At 34.1% G+C, this 21793-nt stretch overlaps 1 protein-coding gene across 4 annotated transcripts in view; it reads right to left on the bottom strand.

Moving 5' to 3' along the window:
* The window catches only part of ida (anaphase promoting complex subunit 5 ida), a 267488-nt gene that overhangs the window by 231524 nt on the left and 14171 nt on the right, over nucleotides 1-21793 (bottom strand). For 3 of the 4 annotated variants that reach the window (XM_090415176.1, XM_090415177.1, XM_090415178.1), the window contains exons 2-4: nucleotides 18251-18487; nucleotides 10303-10385; nucleotides 4875-4993 (exon numbers count right to left, since the gene is read on the bottom strand). In XM_090415176.1, the coding sequence (XP_090271302.1) occupies nucleotides 4875-4993; nucleotides 10303-10385; nucleotides 18251-18487 (439 nt within the window). The remainder of the gene's footprint in view (nucleotides 1-4874; nucleotides 4994-10302; nucleotides 10386-18250; nucleotides 18488-21793) is intronic. The other variant, XM_090415179.1, reaches the window with a different exon arrangement.

Below are 21793 nucleotides of genomic sequence, written 5' to 3'. Positions count from 1 at the left end.
GCTGGATTCAGGCCTAGCATGAAGTTAAAATCAGATTTTCACATAACAACAAATAGTTGAGAAATCATGGCAATATGACAAGAATCTGTACTTTAGTTTTGTAGAACTGGAAAAGGCAAACGATAAGGTGCCCAGAGAAAATCTTTTCAAAGCACTACAGTTATATGAGGGCAAAGAGAATATTTCATAGCGAAATATATAGTCTATATTTAAGTTGTAAGTCAGCAGTTAGAACTGAAGGAAATACAAAAATATGATTTCATGTAAAATCAGGAGTAATTGAAGGAAAATCAGGAATGAAAGAAAGTGGCATTAAACCTGATACTAAAAGCAGAGATATCAAACTTAGCTCTCTGCTTTATGCAGATGATGTTATACTCCTAAACACGTCCAATGAGAAAGTCTCCAGGGTTCGGTAACTAAATTCCATAACAAATGTAAACATTTGGCATGAAAATCAGCAATAAAAAACCAAAAACTATGAAAATAGGAAGGAATGGAATAAACCTCAGCTGTATTCTCAATGGAGAACCTCCTAGAATAAGAAAAATATTTCAGTTATTTAGGCACAGTTTTTAGTGAGGATGGCAAATTAAATATGAAAATAGACGACAGCATAAGCAAAGTTGATATTGTGGGAAGCCAGTTGAATAAATTTATGTGGAATAAAAGAGAAATTAGCCAAAGCACTAAATTAGCAGTATACAAGACAGTGTGTTAAACCAGTTTTAAGTTATGAATCAAAGAGTTTGGTTAGAAATAAAGCACTTCAAAGACATAAAAGACTACAGATATGAGAGTTCTGAGAAAGATTAGGGGAGTGAACAGATGACATCAATGGCAGAATCATATTAAAATGATGATATTAGGAAGGAACTTGGAATTGTTTGCATTCAGGAGTGTTAGTAGAGCTAATCTAAGGTTATATTAATTAAGGAATTAAGGTTATAATAATTAAGGAATGGATAAGGAAAGGTTAGCAAAACAGGTGTTTGGTGCCAAGATGACAGAAAATAGACACAGCGAAAGACCAAGATCTAGGTGGATCGATTCAGTCAGAAGTGCCTTAGATGCAGGAAGTGTTAGATTAGAGTGCTCATGAGTAATAGCCTAATTTGGAGGAAAATTGTTGACAGGAGTTTAATAATAATGTAAACTTAATCATGTAGTGCTATCATAGTAGCCTGAACATCCCTTGATCAGGCTACTATGATCCCTTGAGGGTATAATATCAGGAAATTGATGATGATTAACAGCTAAAGTTAGATAACTGGGAGGAAATTTCTAATAACCATTAAGGAATGCAAAGAACTGCTGACTAGAAATTCTGTGCTAATGCAGAATCCTCACCTTCATATGGTATATGCTCCAGTTGTAGATAATGTTGAGTTTTGTTTCATGGTACAATTCACAACACAGACACTAATAAGAAAATAATTAATATATTTATTTACTTAGTCACTAATATTTTGCTGTTTTTTGTAACCAGAATCTTCAGAGCACAAATAGTTTGTCACAATATTCAAATAACAATAATCAGTCATTAGTGAAAATAGTTTAAAATTAATGGACAATATAAAAAACTCCAGTCCTAATTTGCATCATCTACTGTTGGTTACAAAGAGAGAGAGAAAATGAGGTACTAATTTGATCATAAAATGACTGTCTCCCAGAATTCTGGTAATAATACAGCCATACTTATTAGGTTTGGGTAATATTTTAAAGCTGCAGATGATTCAAAAAAAAAAAAAAAATCCTCTCTGACTTTTAATGACTTCTGTGTAGCACTTTTGTTTTCTTCCATCTAATCCAGTGTGAAGGGGTATCTAAGGCATTCTCTACTAGCCATAACGATGGGGATGATGTATTTCTTATGTTCTCCAATGTGGACGTCAACCGATCTTCCTGTTTGTCCATAGAGTAAGTCATAGAATAAGTCATAAGTATACCAGGGCATTTCACATACTCCTCTATGTGATAAAGGAGAGAGTTTGTCCGTAGGTGAATGAATGAGATTGCCAATTTTTATGTATAGTTTAAATGTGGTATGAAGCTGAAATTTAATAAGCACTCTGGATACCTTTTTTAGATGTGCCCTGAACATATGGGACAGTAATGGTTTTGCTGAGGTCTTGTGTATTAGCAAAGGGAGAGGGGAGAATTGGGGGTATTTCTGGGGATTATAGCCACTGGCTAAAAAAAGGCATAGCAAAAATAGCACACAGTGTTTTTAGTATACCATACTGTTGTAGTGGATGATGGTGAGATTGTGCAATTGATGTGTGATTGCTTATCTTCCAGTATGTGTAGGCTTTCTGTAAATAGAAAAAGATAATGAACCATTTGGAAAGAATGTGATTATTGTAACTAGGAAGGGCAGACAATTATTTGATTCCTTTTCCACTGCTAAGTAGATTTTGGGATGTTGGCTGCTTAAAGCAATGAAAATTTATCTAATGTGTTTGGGAACATGGCAAAATAGCAAACACATCATCTGTATAACACAGCCAAAATGGTTTGAGAATACAGCTGTGTTGGGTGCTTGGTTCTCTTTCCATACAGATATTAGCCAAAGTAAAGAAAGGGTTGAATCCATGGCAGTTCCATCTGCTTGTTTGTATATTTTTCTTTTTCATGTGAAACAACCAGCATGTACTGTAAATCTTAAGTATAAAGAGCTAATAAGCTTCATTTCGGCAAATCCCACATAGTTTTAAAACCGAATAAGAAACTCAAAGATAGGAATCAGAGAGTTTCTTGCCGAATATAGTAAACTATAAAGTATCGGCGAACACTAGCGTTAGCCAATGCAAGTGATCCTAGTACGTAGTACAATCTCGGGCAACTCGTTGCAAAGGTGAGTAAAGTTCAGATCGCTATTCTTAGGTATTTTCCATAATGTAAAAACACATTTCCTAGGAAATGTATGCTGTTATTACATTATGGAGGGAGGTCACCACCCAGACCGGTTTCAGCCTTTTTTGAGGCTTCATCATAATTTTAGTAATGTTCTCATTGCCGAAATGAAGCTTATTAGCTCTTTATACTTAAGTAACTTAATGGTTGCACCTACTTGGAAAACTCGTTCGCAGAGTATATAAGTTCTTTTCGCTATACACTTCGGTATTAGGTCTAGCCACTCACTGATGAAGCCTCAAAAAAGGCTGAAACCGGTCTGGGTGGTGACCTCCCTCCATAATGTAATAACAGCATACATTTCCTAGGAAATGTGTTTTTACATTATGGAAAATACCTAAGAATAGCGATCTGAACTTTACTCACCTTTGCAACGAGTTGCCCGAGATTGTACTACGTACTAGGATCACTTGCATTGGCTAACGCTAGTGTTCGCCGATACTTTATAGTTTACTATATTCGGCAATAAACTCTCTGATTCCTATCTTTGAGTTTCTTATTCGGTTTTAAAACTATGTGGGATTTAATATCCCCTTAATTTTAGTAATGTTCTCATTGCCGAAATGAAGCTTATTAGCTCTTTATACTTAAGTAACTTAATGGTTGCACCTACTTGGAAAACTCGTTCGCAGAGTATATAAGTTCTTTTCGCTATACACTTCGGTATTAGGTCTAGCCACTCACTGATGAAGCCTCAAAAAAGGCTGAAACCGGTCTGGGTGGTGACCTCCCTCCATAATGTAATAACAGCATACATTTCCTAGGAAATGTGTTTTTACATTATGGAAAATACCTAAGAATAGCGATCTGAACTTTACTCACCTTTGCAACGAGTTGCCCGAGATTGTACTACGTACTAGGATCACTTGCATTGGCTAACGCTAGTGTTCGCCGATACTTTATAGTTTACTATATTCGGCAAGAAACTCTCTGATTCCTATCTTTGAGTTTCTTATTCGGTTTTAAAACTATGTGGGATTTAATATCCCCTTAATTTTAGTAATGTTCTCATTGCCGAAATGAAGCTTATTAGTTCTTTATACTTAAGTAACTTAATGGTTGCACCTACTTGGAAAACTCGTTCGCAGAGTATATAAGTTCTTTTCGCTATACACTTCGGTATTAGGTCTAGCCACTCACTGATGAAGCCTCAAAAAAGGCTGAAACCGGTCTGGGTGGTGACCTCCCTCCATAATGTAACAACAGCATACATTTCCTAGGAAATGTGTTTTTACATTATGGAAAATACCTAAGAATAGCGATCTGAACTTTACTCACCTTTGCAACGAATTGCCCGAGATTGTACTACGTACTAGGATCACTTGCATTGGCTAACGCTAGTGTTCGCCGATACTTTATAGTTTACTATATTCAGCAAGAAACTCTCTGATTCCTATCTTTGAGTTTCTTATTCGGTTTTAAAACTATGTGGGATTTAATATCCCCTTAATTTTAGTAATATTTTATTTTATTTTTTTTTTTTAATCTTGAGTCAATCATTTCCTGGATTTTAAAAGGAATGAAGTTAAAAGTCATTGCACCAATCAGATGTTGAACTCTTATAAACTTACTTAATACTCAGTGGAACTGCATAAAATTTGTACAGAACACACAAAAACACAAGTCATTAAATATCAGCATTCAGGAATGGCTAGGCAAACTTAATTGCAGATAATATAGTCAGTTAAACAGAATGGGAGAAGAAAGGTTAATAAAACAGGTGTTTGATTCTAGTATGAACCCATGATAAAGATCCAGAGGATGACAAAGAAAGATCTATGTGGATAGTTGATTATAAGTGCTTACAAAATCAAAATATAATATCTGACAATATTAGATTCCCAAGAAAGATAGATTAATTTGGAGAAAACTGTTGACATGAAGTTATTACTATCATGGTATCTTGTATATAACATAATGGAATATATCAGTAACCTACACAAATGTCAGAAACTTACCTAACACACTGCTTTTCTGAATTATTGATGCTGAACTCTGCGGATCTATAATAAGAGATTCCAATGATTGAATATAGTCCATAATGCTTGCAACCCCTTGGTTTCTCAGCTCACTAAGCCTGAAAAAAAATAATAATAACAAAATAACATAATGGTATTTTTTTAAGGAAATTACAATATACTAAATATTAATTACAATTAATTTAATATTTCCTATATTTTGGCAAAGTCAAATTGACATTATTAGGGAATGCAGTACAAAACAGACATGTGCATGCAAGCACTACACTGCATGCACATATCTTTTTGGACCAGGTGAATGAGGCTGAAGCATGTCAACCAAAAGTGAACCTATCCTAAATAGTGCCCCTAGTAGGCTAGAGTAGGTGTTCTTCGTTGTTTGGCTGAATTTGTTGAGATTTAAAAAGTTCCTTAAGACTGAGGCAGATTCTAGGAATAGCAAATATAAATAGTAGATATAAATATGGGAGACTACTTAAAAATGCTCAAATATGGAGTTTTACAGTGGCAACACTAAATAATTCAGAATGCCTGGTCAGATGGGTGAATTCCAGATGATTGGAGCAAATCTCTCATAGTACTAATCTATAAAAGGGGGAGAGAATAAAACTTAATGTAACATAGAAATTAATCTACTGCATGTTCCTAGTAAAATTAACCTGGAATACTTGAAAAAAAAAGCTAAGAAAAATTGTGAAATGGGAAATTTGGAGAAGAACAAGCTGGATTCAGGGTAAACAGAGGAAGTCGGTATCAGGTTTCCACTTTAAAACAAAATTGATGGGAATATAACAAGGATCTGTACTTAAGTTTCACAGATATCTGAAAAGACATATCATGTCAAGGTGTCAAAAGAAAAGTTTACAAAATGCTAGAATTATATGATGTAAATAGACATTATATTGAGCAATACAGAGTCTATATTCGAGTTGTAAGTCAGCAGTTAAAAGTGAAGGAGGTAGTATAAAAAGACAGTTTAATATACTCAGATGTGAGATGAGGGTGCACTTTATCCCCACATTTATGCATCATCTGTATAGATCACATTATGAAGGAAAGTGGCATTAAACCTGATATCAAAATTGGAGATATTCAACCAGATTAAGAATTTAAGCAAATGTTACAGTCTTAAATAAATTCAGTACATGTTTATATATACTGTTATATAAATCCAGTACAGTCTGCAGGTTCCCTAACTATTGAATAACTTCTGTAATAAATTTGGTATGAAAATCAGCAACAACAATAAGACAAAGACTATGAAAATAGGCAGAAACACTGAAACATCAATTACCTTGAATGAAGAACCTTATATATTAAGCATGATTTTAAATAAGGTGGCAAATTAAATATGGACATAGACAACAGAATTAAAAAAAGCTGGTATTGCAAAAAGTCAACTGAATAAATTTATATGAAATAGGTGAGAAATTAATCAAACTAAAGCAGCTGTATACAGTGTTCAAACCAATTTTAATTTATGGGTATAAGAGCTGGATTAGAAATAAAACATTTGATAAAAGACTGGAGATCACAGATATGAGAGTTATGAGAAAGATTAGGGGATTGAATGGATGGCATCAGTGGCAGAATCATATTAAAAATGAGGATATTAGGAAGGAACTTGACATTGTTATCATTCAGGTGTGTGTGTGAGCTGAGTTAAGTTCAGATAGTATGGTCACTTAAACAGAATGGAAAGGAAAAGTTAGCATTACAAGTATTTTTTTTTTGCTGCAATCACAGGAAAGATCCAGAGGTATACAAAGATCTAAGTGGACTGATACAGAAAGAAATGACTTAGAAGACGAAAATATAAGATCTGATAACAATGGAAACCTCAGATAACAGCTAGATAACAGGAAGATAGTAACAATACAACCTTTTCATGTAGTACTATTATGATATCATACATCCCCTGAGGATACACATCGGGAATTTGATGATGATAATAAAATTGATTAACTTGAGTATAATCAGATCTGCAAGAAGACTTTTTGTGTTCTTTCAATTAAACATACCAATAGTGGGGGCAGTAATGCTGTTAATGATGATAACGTGTCCTTGGTTCTCTCTACAAGCAGGTGTGCTTTGATCTGGAGTGAACCAGGAACATATTATCATTCCTCTAATATCCATGAAAGGGACACTTATGGTGGAGGTAACGTGATGGTGTGGGGACGCACCTTGTTGGGTGGAGATTCCTAGTGGAACCATAAATGCTGCAACTAAACAGAGATGAAGTCCTGGACCCCATGTTAGTCCATATGTGGGTGCGATAGGAAATAAATGTCTACCCTATTACACCCACATACAGACCAACATAGGGGTGCAATGAGGGAGACATTTATCCTACAAGATAACACTTATTCTCACAGAGTGAAGCTCTCGGACCAATATTATCAACAAGAGACTATCATATGTATGGACTAACCAGCTAGGTCTCCTGATCTTAATTCTATTGAGCATGTCTGGGATGCTCTAAGATGCTTGGGATGTCCCCAAAAATCTTGAGGGACTTGAGATTTGCATTGGCAATGGTTGTTATCACCAACTGAGATAATGGACACCATTATAAACAGTATGCAACATCATCGTGAGCACTGTATTACTCTGAGGGCTGACCATATTCCTTAATGAGGTGCTTTGGCAATCTCATTGTGACCTTTTGTTTATGACCATTGTCTTCATGTACCCATTTGTTACCGAATGAATCAATTTATTTACAATTTTTGTGCATGCAATATCCATGCAATATCCCTCTAATATCCATGAAAGGTTACGATCATTTTTCCCTTTGTTCCTTAATTTATGGAAATCAGTATATATTGTTACATTTACTTTAAACCAATTGTCCTTTTATATAGGCTTATATACTTCTTTGAAAATAGTCTTCTAAATAAGCCCAAAATACTGGTGTTGATAAATAGTCCTTTGCTTTTTCTTTTAAATCTTGTGTAAGTTACTTTGTGTCTATAGTTTGTCTTTGGCTTATCTTCCACTGAAAGAAAAGAGAACCAAGAATCACAAGATTAATACATCATCAGCAATTTCCTCATTATGTACCCTCAAGATGTATGCAGAAAGATAAATATTTAATGCACAATCATGTAAAAGCATTAGAACACAAGTACAATATGCCATGTAGTAAAAGACAGAGAAAACACTTATTTTGCATAGTGTATATATTATCACTGTTTTATTTTCTTTCTAGCTCAGAAAATTTCGTTATTTTACTGATTTAGGATGACAGACAGATGATTATGTTTATTACAAAAAATGCTTTGGTTATACAATATTAAATGTATAATAACATTATTAGCCATTTATAATCCTTTCATGTGATAGGGTAATAAATGAATTATAATGATCAAGAAAGAATTCTTGTTTTGTGTATGTGTATATTATGTGCACATGCATGCATGTAACTCAACAACAACAGACAATTTGGCTATCATACTTTATTTTTTCAAAATGCCATATTCCTTTTTTGAGAATAGACTGTTTTCTTCAAAAGCAATCTTAATTTGCTCTGCATTAACTTCACTCAAAATACTGGGGGAAATTCCAACATAGGAACATTAAGATATTTTCTATAAATTACTTTCAATAAAAATTAAATGAACAAAACTTATGATAATTAAAACTAAAATAATTAAAAATAAAAGCAAGCATCAAATTCAAAAAAAAAAAAAAAAAAAAAAAAAAAAAAAAAAAAAAAAAAAATTCAAGTGATGTCATTATCTTACTAAATATATATCCTGTTATAGACGATAAACAGATTTTTTTTATAATAGCCTGGCTTAAACACTCTTTATTATAAATGTTTAAAATTACCAATCATCAAAACAAAATCAAGCAGCAAAAAAAAAAAAAAAAGTTTGTTTTATGTGAGCAATGTTTTGCACAACTTGAGGTTACTGTGTTGTTAGAGAGAACCACTTTGCCAAGTTGTTCTCTAATGACATGATTTAAGTTGCATTTAATTTAAAAATTAAATCAATTAAAATATGCTTAAAAATAAATTTTAAAAATATCCTATAACAGAAAAATTCTGCTGCATGAAATAAACACAAGCAAAAACTTTATACACAGTCAAAATGAAAAACATAAATGATACCCAACTGAAGGTACTAATATAAAGCAATAATGAGGAGGAGATTACATTCAGCCAGTGTAAAGAAAGGAAACAGCAGTCTGAATGATTACTGACAATGGAAGCGGAGGAGGGGGACAGAATCTTTCTGTTCTTTTACTATAAAGACAAAGGATGCAACACAGGATATTAGCAACCTTTCTGCTCTCAGTGGTACTTCTTATTCCCTTCTCGGCTACACTCAAAATTTATAGTCCAGAATTAATATGCATCAATTTCTTCACTACCTGAAAATCTAGCAATTAATTAGTGACCACCAATACGGATTCTGACTATCTCGATCCACAGCATGGATTTTATAACCAAGAATACCCAGCAGTAATTTGGAGAACATCACATAGCACATTGTACTGACACTTCCAGAACATTTGATTAACTCCAGCATAGTCCAATTTCAAACCTCCTTCAAATTTCCATTCCTCCTACTTGTTGGTGACACTTTTCAAATGTAGTCTGCACTTTGTTTAATTACATCAATTATATGTGAACCAAATTTACATTAAAGTGCATTATAAGTGAGCACGGGAAGTGACATGACATTTCCATTTGCCAGACATTCATTTCAGTGATTGTTTCCAGAATGCTGCAGTGATAATACTCACAGCCTTCTGTATGTTCCCAACTAAATTACACATATAAGCTACTTAATCTTTATTGCTGGCAGTTGAAGGATGTTCAGGATGCTTGTCATTTTCAACAACTGTTTATTCATTTTTAAAATACTCAAAAACTTACATGGCTCATTATGCCATCAGTATATTGCATTTGCAAATGATTAATACATTTAGATGTCATTTTAGTAGATATTTTTAAAGAAAGTGTACTGTATCTGTGTCTTTTCGAATTCTTATGAAATGAAATGCACAGTGACAGTACAGAAATTTTCATCAATAACCATAACTAAATGAAATAATGCAATGAGAGGTGGCCTTGAACACAAAAATACATCTGTTGAAAGAACTGGTTAGTACTCTTTATAAGAACTTTCCACTAAAGACAAGATAATTTTCATATGAAGTTGAATTTTTCTCCCAGAAGCTATGGCAGAGAACATATCAACTTAACACTCATCTTACACTAGTCTCACAGCCTTAGTTGCTTTAGCAACAATTTCAGCTAAAGAAAAAAAAAACAACTTCAGTGTTACCAAGCAATATAGTTTAGCAAAAAACAAAATCAATATTGATATATTTTAATTAGACCATGTGCACATACATGATTATATTAATTCACTAATATAGACATACATACTTGTTTATGAAAAGTTGATAAGCTTTCAAACTCAGAACTGGCTTTACCATAGCAATCATTTCTTTAAGTTCTAAATCAGTGCTCTAGACAAAAAATAATAATAAAATAAAAAAATAAGTGGATATTTTAAATTCACAAAACAATTTTTATACTTACTTCTCAATTAATATAGAAAAAAAAATTATAAATGGCAAAAGTCATCTATAATTTTCAAAATAGAAAATGAAGATTTTAAAAAGTTTTAATATATTAACACAAAAAATGTTGTCTCAATTCACTGCACAAGCACAAAAAAGACTTAAGGAAATAAATTTTAATATAACAGGAAACAAATATGTCAAATTAATTATATGAAGTAGAATTTTGCAAAACTGAATGGTTTATAATATTCATTATTCTTGGTGCTCAATGATCTAATTATGCAAAAAAATATTATTAAGAATAATTTAATCACTTAAATGAAATAAATAAACATTAGAATCATCAGAAACTCACCTAACTAAAAAAAAAAAAAAATGAATAAATATTGCAAAAGTCATTATCATCAAATTCCTAGCATGTGCCCTCAAGGGGTGTACAGGATATGATAGTACTACATGAAAAAAATTACATCATTACTAACTTCCTATCTACAATTTTCCTCTAAATGTCTGTTACTTGTCAAGACTCCGACATTATCAGATCTTATATTTCTATCGTCTAAGGCATTTTGTACTGTATCAATCCACCTATATCTTGGTCTTCCTCTGGGTCGTTTTGCTGCCAACCTGGCATAGAACACTTGTTTTGCTAATCTTTCTTCGCCCATTCTGTTTAAGTGACCATACCACCTGAGATTAGCTCTGTTAATGCATTCCTGGATGCTGACAATGTCAAGTATTTTCCTAATATCCTTGTTTTTAATATGATATTGCCATTGATGCCATCTGTTCACACCTATAATCTTTCTCAGGACTCTCATATCTGTGGTCTCTATTCTTTCGTCAAGTGTTTTACTTCTGATCCAGCTCTCAGATCAATAAGTTAAAACTGGTTTGAACACTGCCTTGTATACAGCTAATTTAGTGTTCCGACTAATTTCTCTCTTATTCCATATGAATTTATTCAATTGACTTCCCACCATACCAGCTTTGCTGATTCTGTTGTCTATTTCTATATTTAATTTACCATCTTCACTAAAAATCGTGCCTAAGTAGGTGAAATGTTTTACTTGTTCCACAGGTTCTCCATTCACAACACAGTTGACATTTTCAATGATTCTGCCTATTTTCATTGTCTATGTCTTTTTATTGCTGACGTTCATACCATATCTATTACAAGAGTTATTCAATTTAGTCAGAGAATATTGCAGATTTGTAGCAGATTTATTTAGAAGTATAACATCATCCGCATAAAGCAAACAGCTGACATTAACACCTCCAATTTTGATATCATGTTTAATACCCTTTCCTGCATAATGTGATCCATATAGATAATGAATAACAGAGGGGATAATGTACATCCTTGTCTCACACCAGATTTAACATTAAACCATCTTCCTGTACTTCCTTCAATTCTAACTACTGACTTACAACTCAAATAAAAACTAAGTATTGCTTGATATAATGCCCCATTCACACCATATAACTGTAGCATATTGAATAGCTTCTCTCTTGGCACCTTGTCATATGCCTTTTCCAAATCGACAAAACTTAAATACAGATCTTTGTTACATTCCCATGCTTTCTCTACTATTTGTCGTAAAGTGAAGATCTGATCCTGACAGCCTCTATTTGGCCTGAATCCAGCTTGTTCTTCAGCCAGCTTTTCTTCTACAATTCTTCTCGACCTTTTCTCAAGTATACTTGCATAGATCTTGCCAGGAACACTCAGTAGGGAAATACCTCTGTAATTCTAACATTCAGTTTTATTTCCCTTTTTTTATATGAGTACTATGAGAGCTCTACTCCAATCATCGGGAATTAGTCCCTCTGGCCAGGCTTTCTGAACTATGCAGTGCAGGCACTGTAAGACTTTTATACCACCATACTTCAGCATTTCTGGTAGAATATCATCTACTCCTGCTGCCTTTCCACATTTCAAGCCTTTGATGGCTTTTTCTACTTCAAGTATGGATATATATTCCTGACTGCATGCCTGGTCATTGTTTTTTACCATTGTGCTGTCATCACTGCTTGTTTCATTTAGCAATTTTTCAAAGTAATTACTCCATACTTCAAGGATATCTTTTTCTCCAGTTTTCATATCACCTTTATCATCTCTAACTCCTTTTACAGCATTCTTTCCTCCATTCCTAAGCTTCTTCAACAACCTCCAGAATATTTTGCCACCTTCTTGATATTTATTTTCTATATTCTTGCCAAAGTCCTCCCATGACTTTTGTTTAGCTAGTTTTACACAGTGTTTAGCATTCTTGCATTTGTCTCTGTATTCTCTAAGAGCACAAGCTGACTTATTTGCCAGGAACTTTTGATATGCTTTCTTCCTTTCCTTCACTGCCTCTTTAACTTCCTGTGTCCACCATGGAGTTCTAATTTTTCTATCCTTGCAGACAACCTCACCACATGCCTCTCTAGCTGAATCAATCAGAGCTTTCTTCAAGGCTTGACACTAAATCTCCAACATTTGATTCTTGTTCTCAAACTCTTTCATTTTTTTTTCAATAATCTTTGTGTATTTTAGTCTACAGTTCACATCTAAGAGCTGCTCAACTTTTATTCATTTTAAAACTTTCTTACATGTTATTCTTTTCAATATGAAATTCAATTTTATCCTGCTCAAGACTAAATAGTGATCACTTCCAATTTCAAATCCTCTGTACACTCTGGTGTCCTGTCCTGCACCAGGGAGAAAACATCACTATCAACAATAACATAGTCAATGAGACTTTTCTTATTCCTTGCCTCTTCTCTCCATGTGAATTTGTGCACATTTTTATGTTGAAACATGGTGTTAGTAATAACCAGTCCATGTCCTGAGCAGAAATCCAACAGATATTTGCAATTATTATTATTAGCTTTGCTCTTTTCTCCAAATTTTCCCAAAACATTTCTTATGTCTCACAATCATTTCCTACTCTGCTATTTAGATCCCAAACAAGGACCAACTTTTCCTTTTTCATTGTGTCAGTTGCTTTCTGTAAAGCATCGAAAAATTCCTCCACTTCTACCTTAGTAGAACCTTCTGTGGGACCATAGGCACAAATAAGTCTCAATGTCCAGTTCTCCATTCTCATATTTGCCCACATTACTCTGCTTGAGACTGACTGCCATTCAAGAAGATTAGCCTCGTATTTTGTGTTGAATACTTCGGCTACTCCTTCTTTTCCTTGATTGTCATTGCCTGAATATAACATTTTGCATTACTGCTCAGAAAGATCTCACCAGTTTTTGTCTTTTTTGTTTCAGTCACCCCTATAATGTCGATCTGGTACTTATATAATTCCTCATCTAGCTCCATTTCTTTGCCATTCAGGCTTCTTATGTTGATAGTACCAATCTTTAACTCTGGTGATGTTGAGTTGGGGTGTGTTTTCAGATTTGTTCCAGTAGCTGACGTTTCGCTGTTCACCCTGGTTCCCTGGCGAAAACAACGGGAGACGCCCCAGCCGGCATGAAATTTTGTCATGCTGTACCATCATTTTTTATTTTGGTTTAACCAATAAGAATACAATATCTATCTGACAGCAATTTGCTGATCCAACTCAGAAGCTATTTTCCAGTCCCATCTGTTTAAATTTATCTAAGAGCTTGTCTTGTGGCAGTCTATCAAAAGCTTTTGCAAAATCTAGTACACCACTCTATATGCATCTCCCCTGTGCAAGGTAGGCAATTAACTTTGATTTTATAAACTGTGCATAGTCAGTATATGTAACTATAGAAAAAGTATAAGCTGATCTACAGCTGCATCTGCAATGTTGTTTTCCTTAATTCCAATGTGGCTGGGAAACTGTAGAAGGGCAGTCCATATGAGCTGTGTATGATCTAAACAGCATATAAAGTAATGAAACATTTCATTACTTTATATACCACAATTAATTAAATTGTGGCATATGAAAAAAAAAGAATGAATATAACATTAAGCAACTTTGGTATGAATTTAACACACAATAAAGAAGAAATGGAAACTGAAAATGTAAATAATAAAGGAAGAAATTTATTAGAGATGGCAGAATTGGAAGAAGCTTTATCTAAAACATACATACAGAAAAATGGCAGGAACAGATACAATTACCTCAGAGTTAAACACACTAATACCCCTTTTAAAATAAGGTTCCTGAATCTGTTAAATGGGTTGGATTACCTGTGTAAACCTGAAAAACGGAAAGAAGGCTAAAATACAGTAATATAAATTTTTAAGAAAGGAGATATTAGTTTATATGGAAATTACAAGGAGATTAGTTTATTAAAATCTTGCCACTATTGTTGAAAATTGTTAACAGAGGAACACTGCAGATTCAGGAACGGTGCAGAAGTTGCACTGTTAATACATTTATGCTAAAACAACTCTCATAAAAAAAAAGATGAAAATGCAATTTGCAGATCTGCTTGGCATTTATAGATGAAAAATCCTTTTACTGAGTTAACAGACAAAAAGTACAGAACTGTCAGTTCAATGTTGCAAGGTGTAAAGTTTTGAGATTTGGTAAGCAATGATGGGAAGCAAAGTATACACTTAGTGGGGAAACTTTAATGGAAGTAGAGGAGATGAGAGATCTAAGAGTGATGGTGGACAAGGACCTGAAATTCAGGGGCCACATTCAACAAGTTGTGAAGACATCACATTGGATAATAACAATGATGCGGAGGACCCTGATATGCAGAAATAGAGAGGTTATGATTCCATTGTATAAGGCCTTGATTGGGCCTCATATGGATTAGTGTACCCAGATTTGGTTGCCAGGTCTTCATGGTGATAAGGATATGTTGGAAAATGTCCAGAGAAGATTCACAAGAGTAGTCATTTGTCTTTGGATTGTGGAGTACAGGGACAGATTGAGAGAATGTAAGTTGCAGAGCCTCGTGAATAGGAGGAAGAGGAGACATATAAGCTATTCAGGGGTTGTTATTGGGTCAACATGGAAGAGATTTTTCATAAAATGGGAAAGTGGAGTAGAACAAGAGGTCATTGCTGGAAAATGTATAAGGAGGGTGTGAAGAGGAGTGAGGAGCAGGTTCTTTGCATGGAGAGTGGTTGATGAGTGGAATGCATTGCCTGAGTATGCTGTGGGTGTAGACACAATGAATCAGTTTAGAGCATGGTTGGATGAGCATTGTGTGCAATAGTGTGTACCTCCCACGATGAGTCTCTGACTCCATGGAGGTCAAATGTTAATAATAATAATAACAGAAGACTATGGCTATCCAAAAGACTTATTTAATATAGTAATAAAAAATATTAAAGAATATACAGTCAGTCCATGACTTACAATTGTTTCATTCTGATGAGCCCATTGTAAATCAAAATTGAATAAATAAAAATTGCTATGTGAATCATAAGGATATGTTAACAATTAACATGCTTGAATGTCTAGGTCTGTTTTGTTATTTTTAATGAATTTTTAAATTTTTGTTTATAGTGAAATAATGCAATGTACAAATCATATAATAAAATTACTGTATATATAGTGCTGTACTCTACTATATTGAATTATGAGTATATAGTGCTTCTATGCACTTACAGTCAAATAATCAGCTGGGCAGATTAAACACAGGGCAAAGCGGGAGTTGGAGTGAATGCAGAAATCTGCCAAGTGGGTCGGCTGATAATAGAAAGAAAGCAGTGAAAGATAAGAGAAATGAGGACTTGACCAAGAGAGAAAGAAAAATTAAGGAGTGAGCATTGTACGGCAATTTGATCAGAAAATGAATCATCAATGAGAGATTGACAAAATCGAGCTTTCCATGTGCGAAAATTAAAATATCAGATTATCTTACATTAGTTTTTTAGTGGCAGCCAAATTTGAATAAATAAACAAATAAAAAGGCAAGGATAACTTTTAGTTTCATGATTTTATTTTATATATAAACATTTCTTAAATGTATCGCAAAAATGCATTAGTTCATGTAATTAGAAATTTGATAATGTTTCATATAAGAGGAATCTTTGTATAGTTATAGCTCGTCACGAACTGTTTGACTGTGATATTTGTAAAAAAGGACGCATCTTTAATTTAGTTTTTTATTTCTGTAATATATATATATATAGTATATATAGATCCTTGAGAGGAGAAAATAGTGAATTTTCTGACAATATTTTCAAGTAATTAAAGAACTCAGTACTGTACTTGCATGAAGTTTGTACTTCCAAAGAGTAAGTTGATTTAGTGACAAAGAATAACAGAACAGCTGTTGCATTGATTAGAACAGAGATAACATTCTGAAAAGTTGGAAATTTAGAGGAAAAATACAGTTTAAAGGAATTCTTAAGCCAAAAAGGTGGAAAAGAGCGTTTTGAGGGAAACAAACAGTTATCCCAAAATTAACAGATGAATTTCTTTTAAATGAAGCTTAATTGTGGCATAGTTAAAAGTGATATTTATTTTCTGAAGCAACAGACAGTTACTCTTGATACACTATGCAGCAAACATATTCTAGTTTCAGTGCAGTAAATCCAAAAGATATGAATTTTTTTTGTGTTTAAGGATAAGGAAGAAGTTTCTACAAGGAAAAAGGGAACTTTAAAATTACTTTATATTTCATGAAAATAGGAAAGGAACTAATATTGTAGAGAAGATATGAAAGATAAAATTCATTCACTCCCTTAAGAAAAGTGTGTATAAATTATTTTCATGTTTTAGAAGAAAAAAATAGGTATAAGCTAAGTAGTTATATTTTAATGCCCATTATCAAGACAGAAGAAACTGTGCCTTATAAGTTTGAAGTTTGTGTATTCTCATCAAATCTTGTCACCTTGAAGAGAAGAAATCTTGTGTGACGTTTATGTTCTTTAACTATGTTAAGTTTTTGGGCCCTTTTTCTCTTTAGGAGATAAGTTTATTTATAATGCAAATTTAAATATATAGCACTTGCAAAACAAAAACATTTTACACACACACACTGTTAAAGCAATACCATAAATTTACACTAATATTAATGGTCTGTAAATAAAGATATTATTTTTATAATTTCTTTGTCTCTCACTCAATCTCTTAAGTTAACTTAAGAGATAGAGTGAGAGTCGGGTATATAATGACAACCAGGGATTACACATACAACTGGTTGGTTCTCTGCATGCTTTAGTTATCATCTGACATCTCTTCCCAGTTGTCTAAGCTTTGATCCTTAAGTGAACACAGCTACTTAAGTACCCTCCCACCCACCACCAGAAATTTTATTATTTGTAAATATTTGATTTGTAAAGAAATATTTTTCCTGATATACATGGATCACAACTCTTTCATTTACTCTATCCTAAGTTTAGATGACCAGCCTTATGTGCTGTAGCATGGAAAGACTTGATGAAATTTAGATGAATCGTTATACAGTTTCTAGACAAAAAACAAACCTATTACTGATTAAGGGGAAAATGTTGTCATCTGTTGTAAGTAGTATTATGCCTGAAACTGTGTGGTTTCTATGATCGATTTTTTTTAGATGTATGATTACAAACCCAAGTTTCTCAGAAGGGAAACCCTCATTGGTTGTGCCAAACAGTGATTGACTCACGGGAAAAAAAAGACCTAGAAAAAATCTTCTCAGCTGATCGAGTGTCATGAATGTTACCTTATGCAAGTACAAATTTTAGCAGACAGAACAGACACTAGATAATAAAAATGTAATACATATTACAATTTTAATATTTTAATTATTAGAAAAGCAAAAAATTATATTACTGTTTAAGTGTAAAATATTTATTCAATTACATCCATAAAGATAAAACCAAAGATGTGAATAGGGGAGGGGGAAAAGCACGAGTTTATAAAAACAAAAATGGAGATTTTAATTACTTGAATTAACTTGAGTGCTGTTATTGCAAAATCTCGCTCTTGTTGATTTGATAATAGCCACTGATTTGTTTCTGTTGCCTGATCTGGATTTGTACGCTGCAGTGCTCTTGATCTCTTTTTAACTGTACAATATTCCTTCACAAATACCATAAGTGCCACTTTATGAGGTGTAACATAATCTCGAAATGTCTTCATCTGGGTTACAACAACAGGGACAGTATCTGGACCCATTGCAATCTGGTCAATTTATCGGAGATGAAAAGCAGAAAACAATGAAATTAAAATATTAAAGATTATAGATTATTAAATATCTAAATACTAATATTAAATATCTACTTTAAAAAAAAAAAGAAAGAAAAAAAAAGTATAACATCACACGGCTGATAATAATGAACTATTTATAACCTGATGTGCAAGCCATTTAATAAAGACAAAAAAAAAAGTCTGATTGACTGATCTAGTTGTCAAAAGTTGAGCGGGCATTATAATAAATTCAGTTTAATCCTTTATCCAGGTGTGGGCAAACAAAGTTTGCACCTGAAAATATCTTCAGGACTGAGGCAAAGTGGTACATCTGTTGGCAACTCGTAGCAAAGGTAGACCAACCTCTCATCTCTGCTTGTCTTAGTATCTCCCATAATGCAAAGCACATCTCCTTGCAGACATGTATAATGCTATGCATTAAGGGAAGGGTCACTACCCAGACCGGTTTCGACCTTTATTGAGGTCTCGTCAGTGGGAGGCAGACCCAGAAGTGGTGATACCAAGGCAGAAGCAATAGAGAGATCATATTTACCTATACGAGTTGCCAGAGGGTGTACCACCTTATTATTAAATTACTCTGGATTTAGAGAAAGATGTTGGAAGTTTATTTTGCACTTGGTTAGACTATAATAAATTTAGTTTAATCACTGACGAGACCTCAATAAAGGTCAAAACTGGTCTGGGTAGTGACCCTTCCCTTAATGCATAGCATTATACATGTCTGCAAGGAAATGTGCTTTGCATTATGGGAGATACTAAGACAAGGAGAGATGACAGCTTGGTCCACCTTTGTTACAAGTTGCCAACAGATGTACCACCTTGCCTCAGTCCTGAAGATATTTTGAGGCGCAAACTTTGTTTGCCCACACTTGGATAAAGGATTAAACTAAATTTATTATAGTCTACCCAAGTGCAAAATAAACTTCCAACATCTTTCTCTAAATGTTGAGTGGGCAGTTCGATCTCCACTGGTAGTCAATCAGAGATAACTGGCCCCTGTCTATCAGTAATTATAGCAGCCACCACTGCCATCTCTTGGTACCTAACCCTAACAAGATATGTCACTGTCTGAAATAATGTGGGTGCTACGGTTGATTGTCTTAAGTTTACGGGATGAAAAACCCGAGTTTCCGGTAGGAAAAACCGGCTTGCCTGTGACAGAGATCGACTACCTCGGGAAGCGGTCGAAGAAAGGCTTAGAAAAAGTTCCTCCAGTCGGTGACTAGACTTGAACTTAAGTCAAACTTCAAGAGACCAAGTGCAGAGGATGCAAGCACCACTTCCACTGACATTATTAAATGATATTCAATAGTTACAAATAAAACTTTGATGTGTTGCTCTTGTGCCTTGTAGATTTTAATAAATTCATCCACATTTGCAAACATTTCTCATTTTTGTTGCTTTACATAACTCTAGTTATGTGTAAACAGATGAAATGATGGGAACTGGATGATAGATTAATGAGTTGGATAGGTGAATGGCTTTCAGATAGATATCAGCAAGCTGTATTTGGAGGGAGACACCATCTCAAAAGAGGAAATTCACCAGTGGTGTGCTACAAGGGTCAGATTTGGGACCATTTGGTTAATTGGTTAATTCATTAATTTGTATATTAATGATATTGGGATAGGTTTAACTGGTAATATACTACTGTTTGCAAATGATGCAAACAAAAGTTGAAGGTGATGGGAAATCAAACAGATGTTGTGGCCTTACAGGAAGACTTGAATAGATTGTATTAGCGGGTAACGGTATAGAACTGTCCATGCAATGTTGCCGTAAGGGTACTGAAATTTGGTAGTCAATAATGGGATGTAAAGTACACACTTGACGAAAAATTTTTTGAGAAAGTTGGGGGAAAAAGAGACCTTGGAGTGGTGGTCGACAAGGATCTACACAAAAAAATTCAGAACTGAGACTCAATAACATGGATTTCCATGGTAGGACTACATTATGTAAACCACACATTAACTGAACATAATAAGTTTAGTTTAATCCATTCAACATTAAACATTTAATCCATAAACTTTCAACATTAACTGAACAAATATGCAGCATCATCTTCAGTGGTGTAAAGAGCATGTACAGTAAGACGTGAAAGCTTGGAAAGCTGTTATGGAGTGACGAATCATGCTATATCCAAGCAGATGGACAGGTGTGGTGGATGAGTGATGAATGTCTCTTAACAGAGTGCATAACCCAAACTATGAAATTCAGAGGTGGGAGTGTGATGGTGTGGCCCTGGACTCCTGTTTGTGGTGCCACAAACACTGAACTCTGAGAGGTATCTGAATACTTTGGCCAATGCAATTCTTCCTACGAAAATGGTCAGTTCCAGTTTCTATGGAACTGACCATTTTCTCTTTCAGCAAGACAATGCACAGTGTTATAAGACTGCTGCTATAACTGCATGGTTTGTGGACATGAACATCACCATACTTGACTAGCCTCCACATATCTCTGATCTCAACCCTACTGAACATCTGTGGGATGAACTGGAGCATTGGGTGAGGTCAAGGGATATCTGCCCCACAACAGTCCAGGATCTCATTACATGCCTACAGGAAGAATGGTCCAAAATTCCCACTGACCGCTGTCATATGCTTGTGAAAAAGTATGCCCCATAGGAATGCTGCAGTCATTGCAATGAAAGGAGAACATCTTATTAAGGTAGGTGCCATGACTGCTTGTTCCTCACACTATGGTGTCTGTTCACTTCTTTCCAAGCAGTGTATATATGCATAAATTTATGTATGTAAAACATAGTCACTGTCTGCCATTCACTACCCTATCAGACAATGAATTTCATGGTCCAAACCATCCTCCACACACACACACACACAAAAAAGCAGAGCTTTATACAATATTATTACAACTATTAACTCTCCCAATCAAAGCCCTTTTTTAGTATTGAAGCAATCTTCTGGAGATTATCTTAACTATCTTTGCAATGTGTCCCCTAAACTTCAAAATTTTATCTGCTATCACTCCAAGACCTGACCTCCTTTGTATACAGTAAGTCTGACAGGGTGTTCGGTGAGTTCTGACAATCCAGTCATAAGTTAGAAATCACTTATGCACAATAAGGATATGTTAACAATTAACATGCCTGAATACTAAAATTTATAAGTGGGTTTTGTTATATATTTGTAACTAACTTTACTCTTTGTTTATAGTGAAATAATACAATGTTCAAATTAAACATTGTATTAATTTGAAAATGCTAAGTTAGTAACACTGATAACAAACCAGAACGGGATAATTATTATAAAACATCAG

Source organism: Typopeltis vanoorti, chromosome 26 (genome assembly GCF_054136105.1).
Source record: "Typopeltis vanoorti isolate ZY-2024b chromosome 26, IOZ_Tvanoo_1.0, whole genome shotgun sequence".
Taxonomy (NCBI): Eukaryota; Metazoa; Arthropoda; class Arachnida; order Uropygi; family Thelyphonidae; genus Typopeltis; species Typopeltis vanoorti.
The sequence above is the reverse complement of the archived record's forward strand: the minus strand, read 5'-3'. Positions and strand labels throughout refer to the sequence as shown.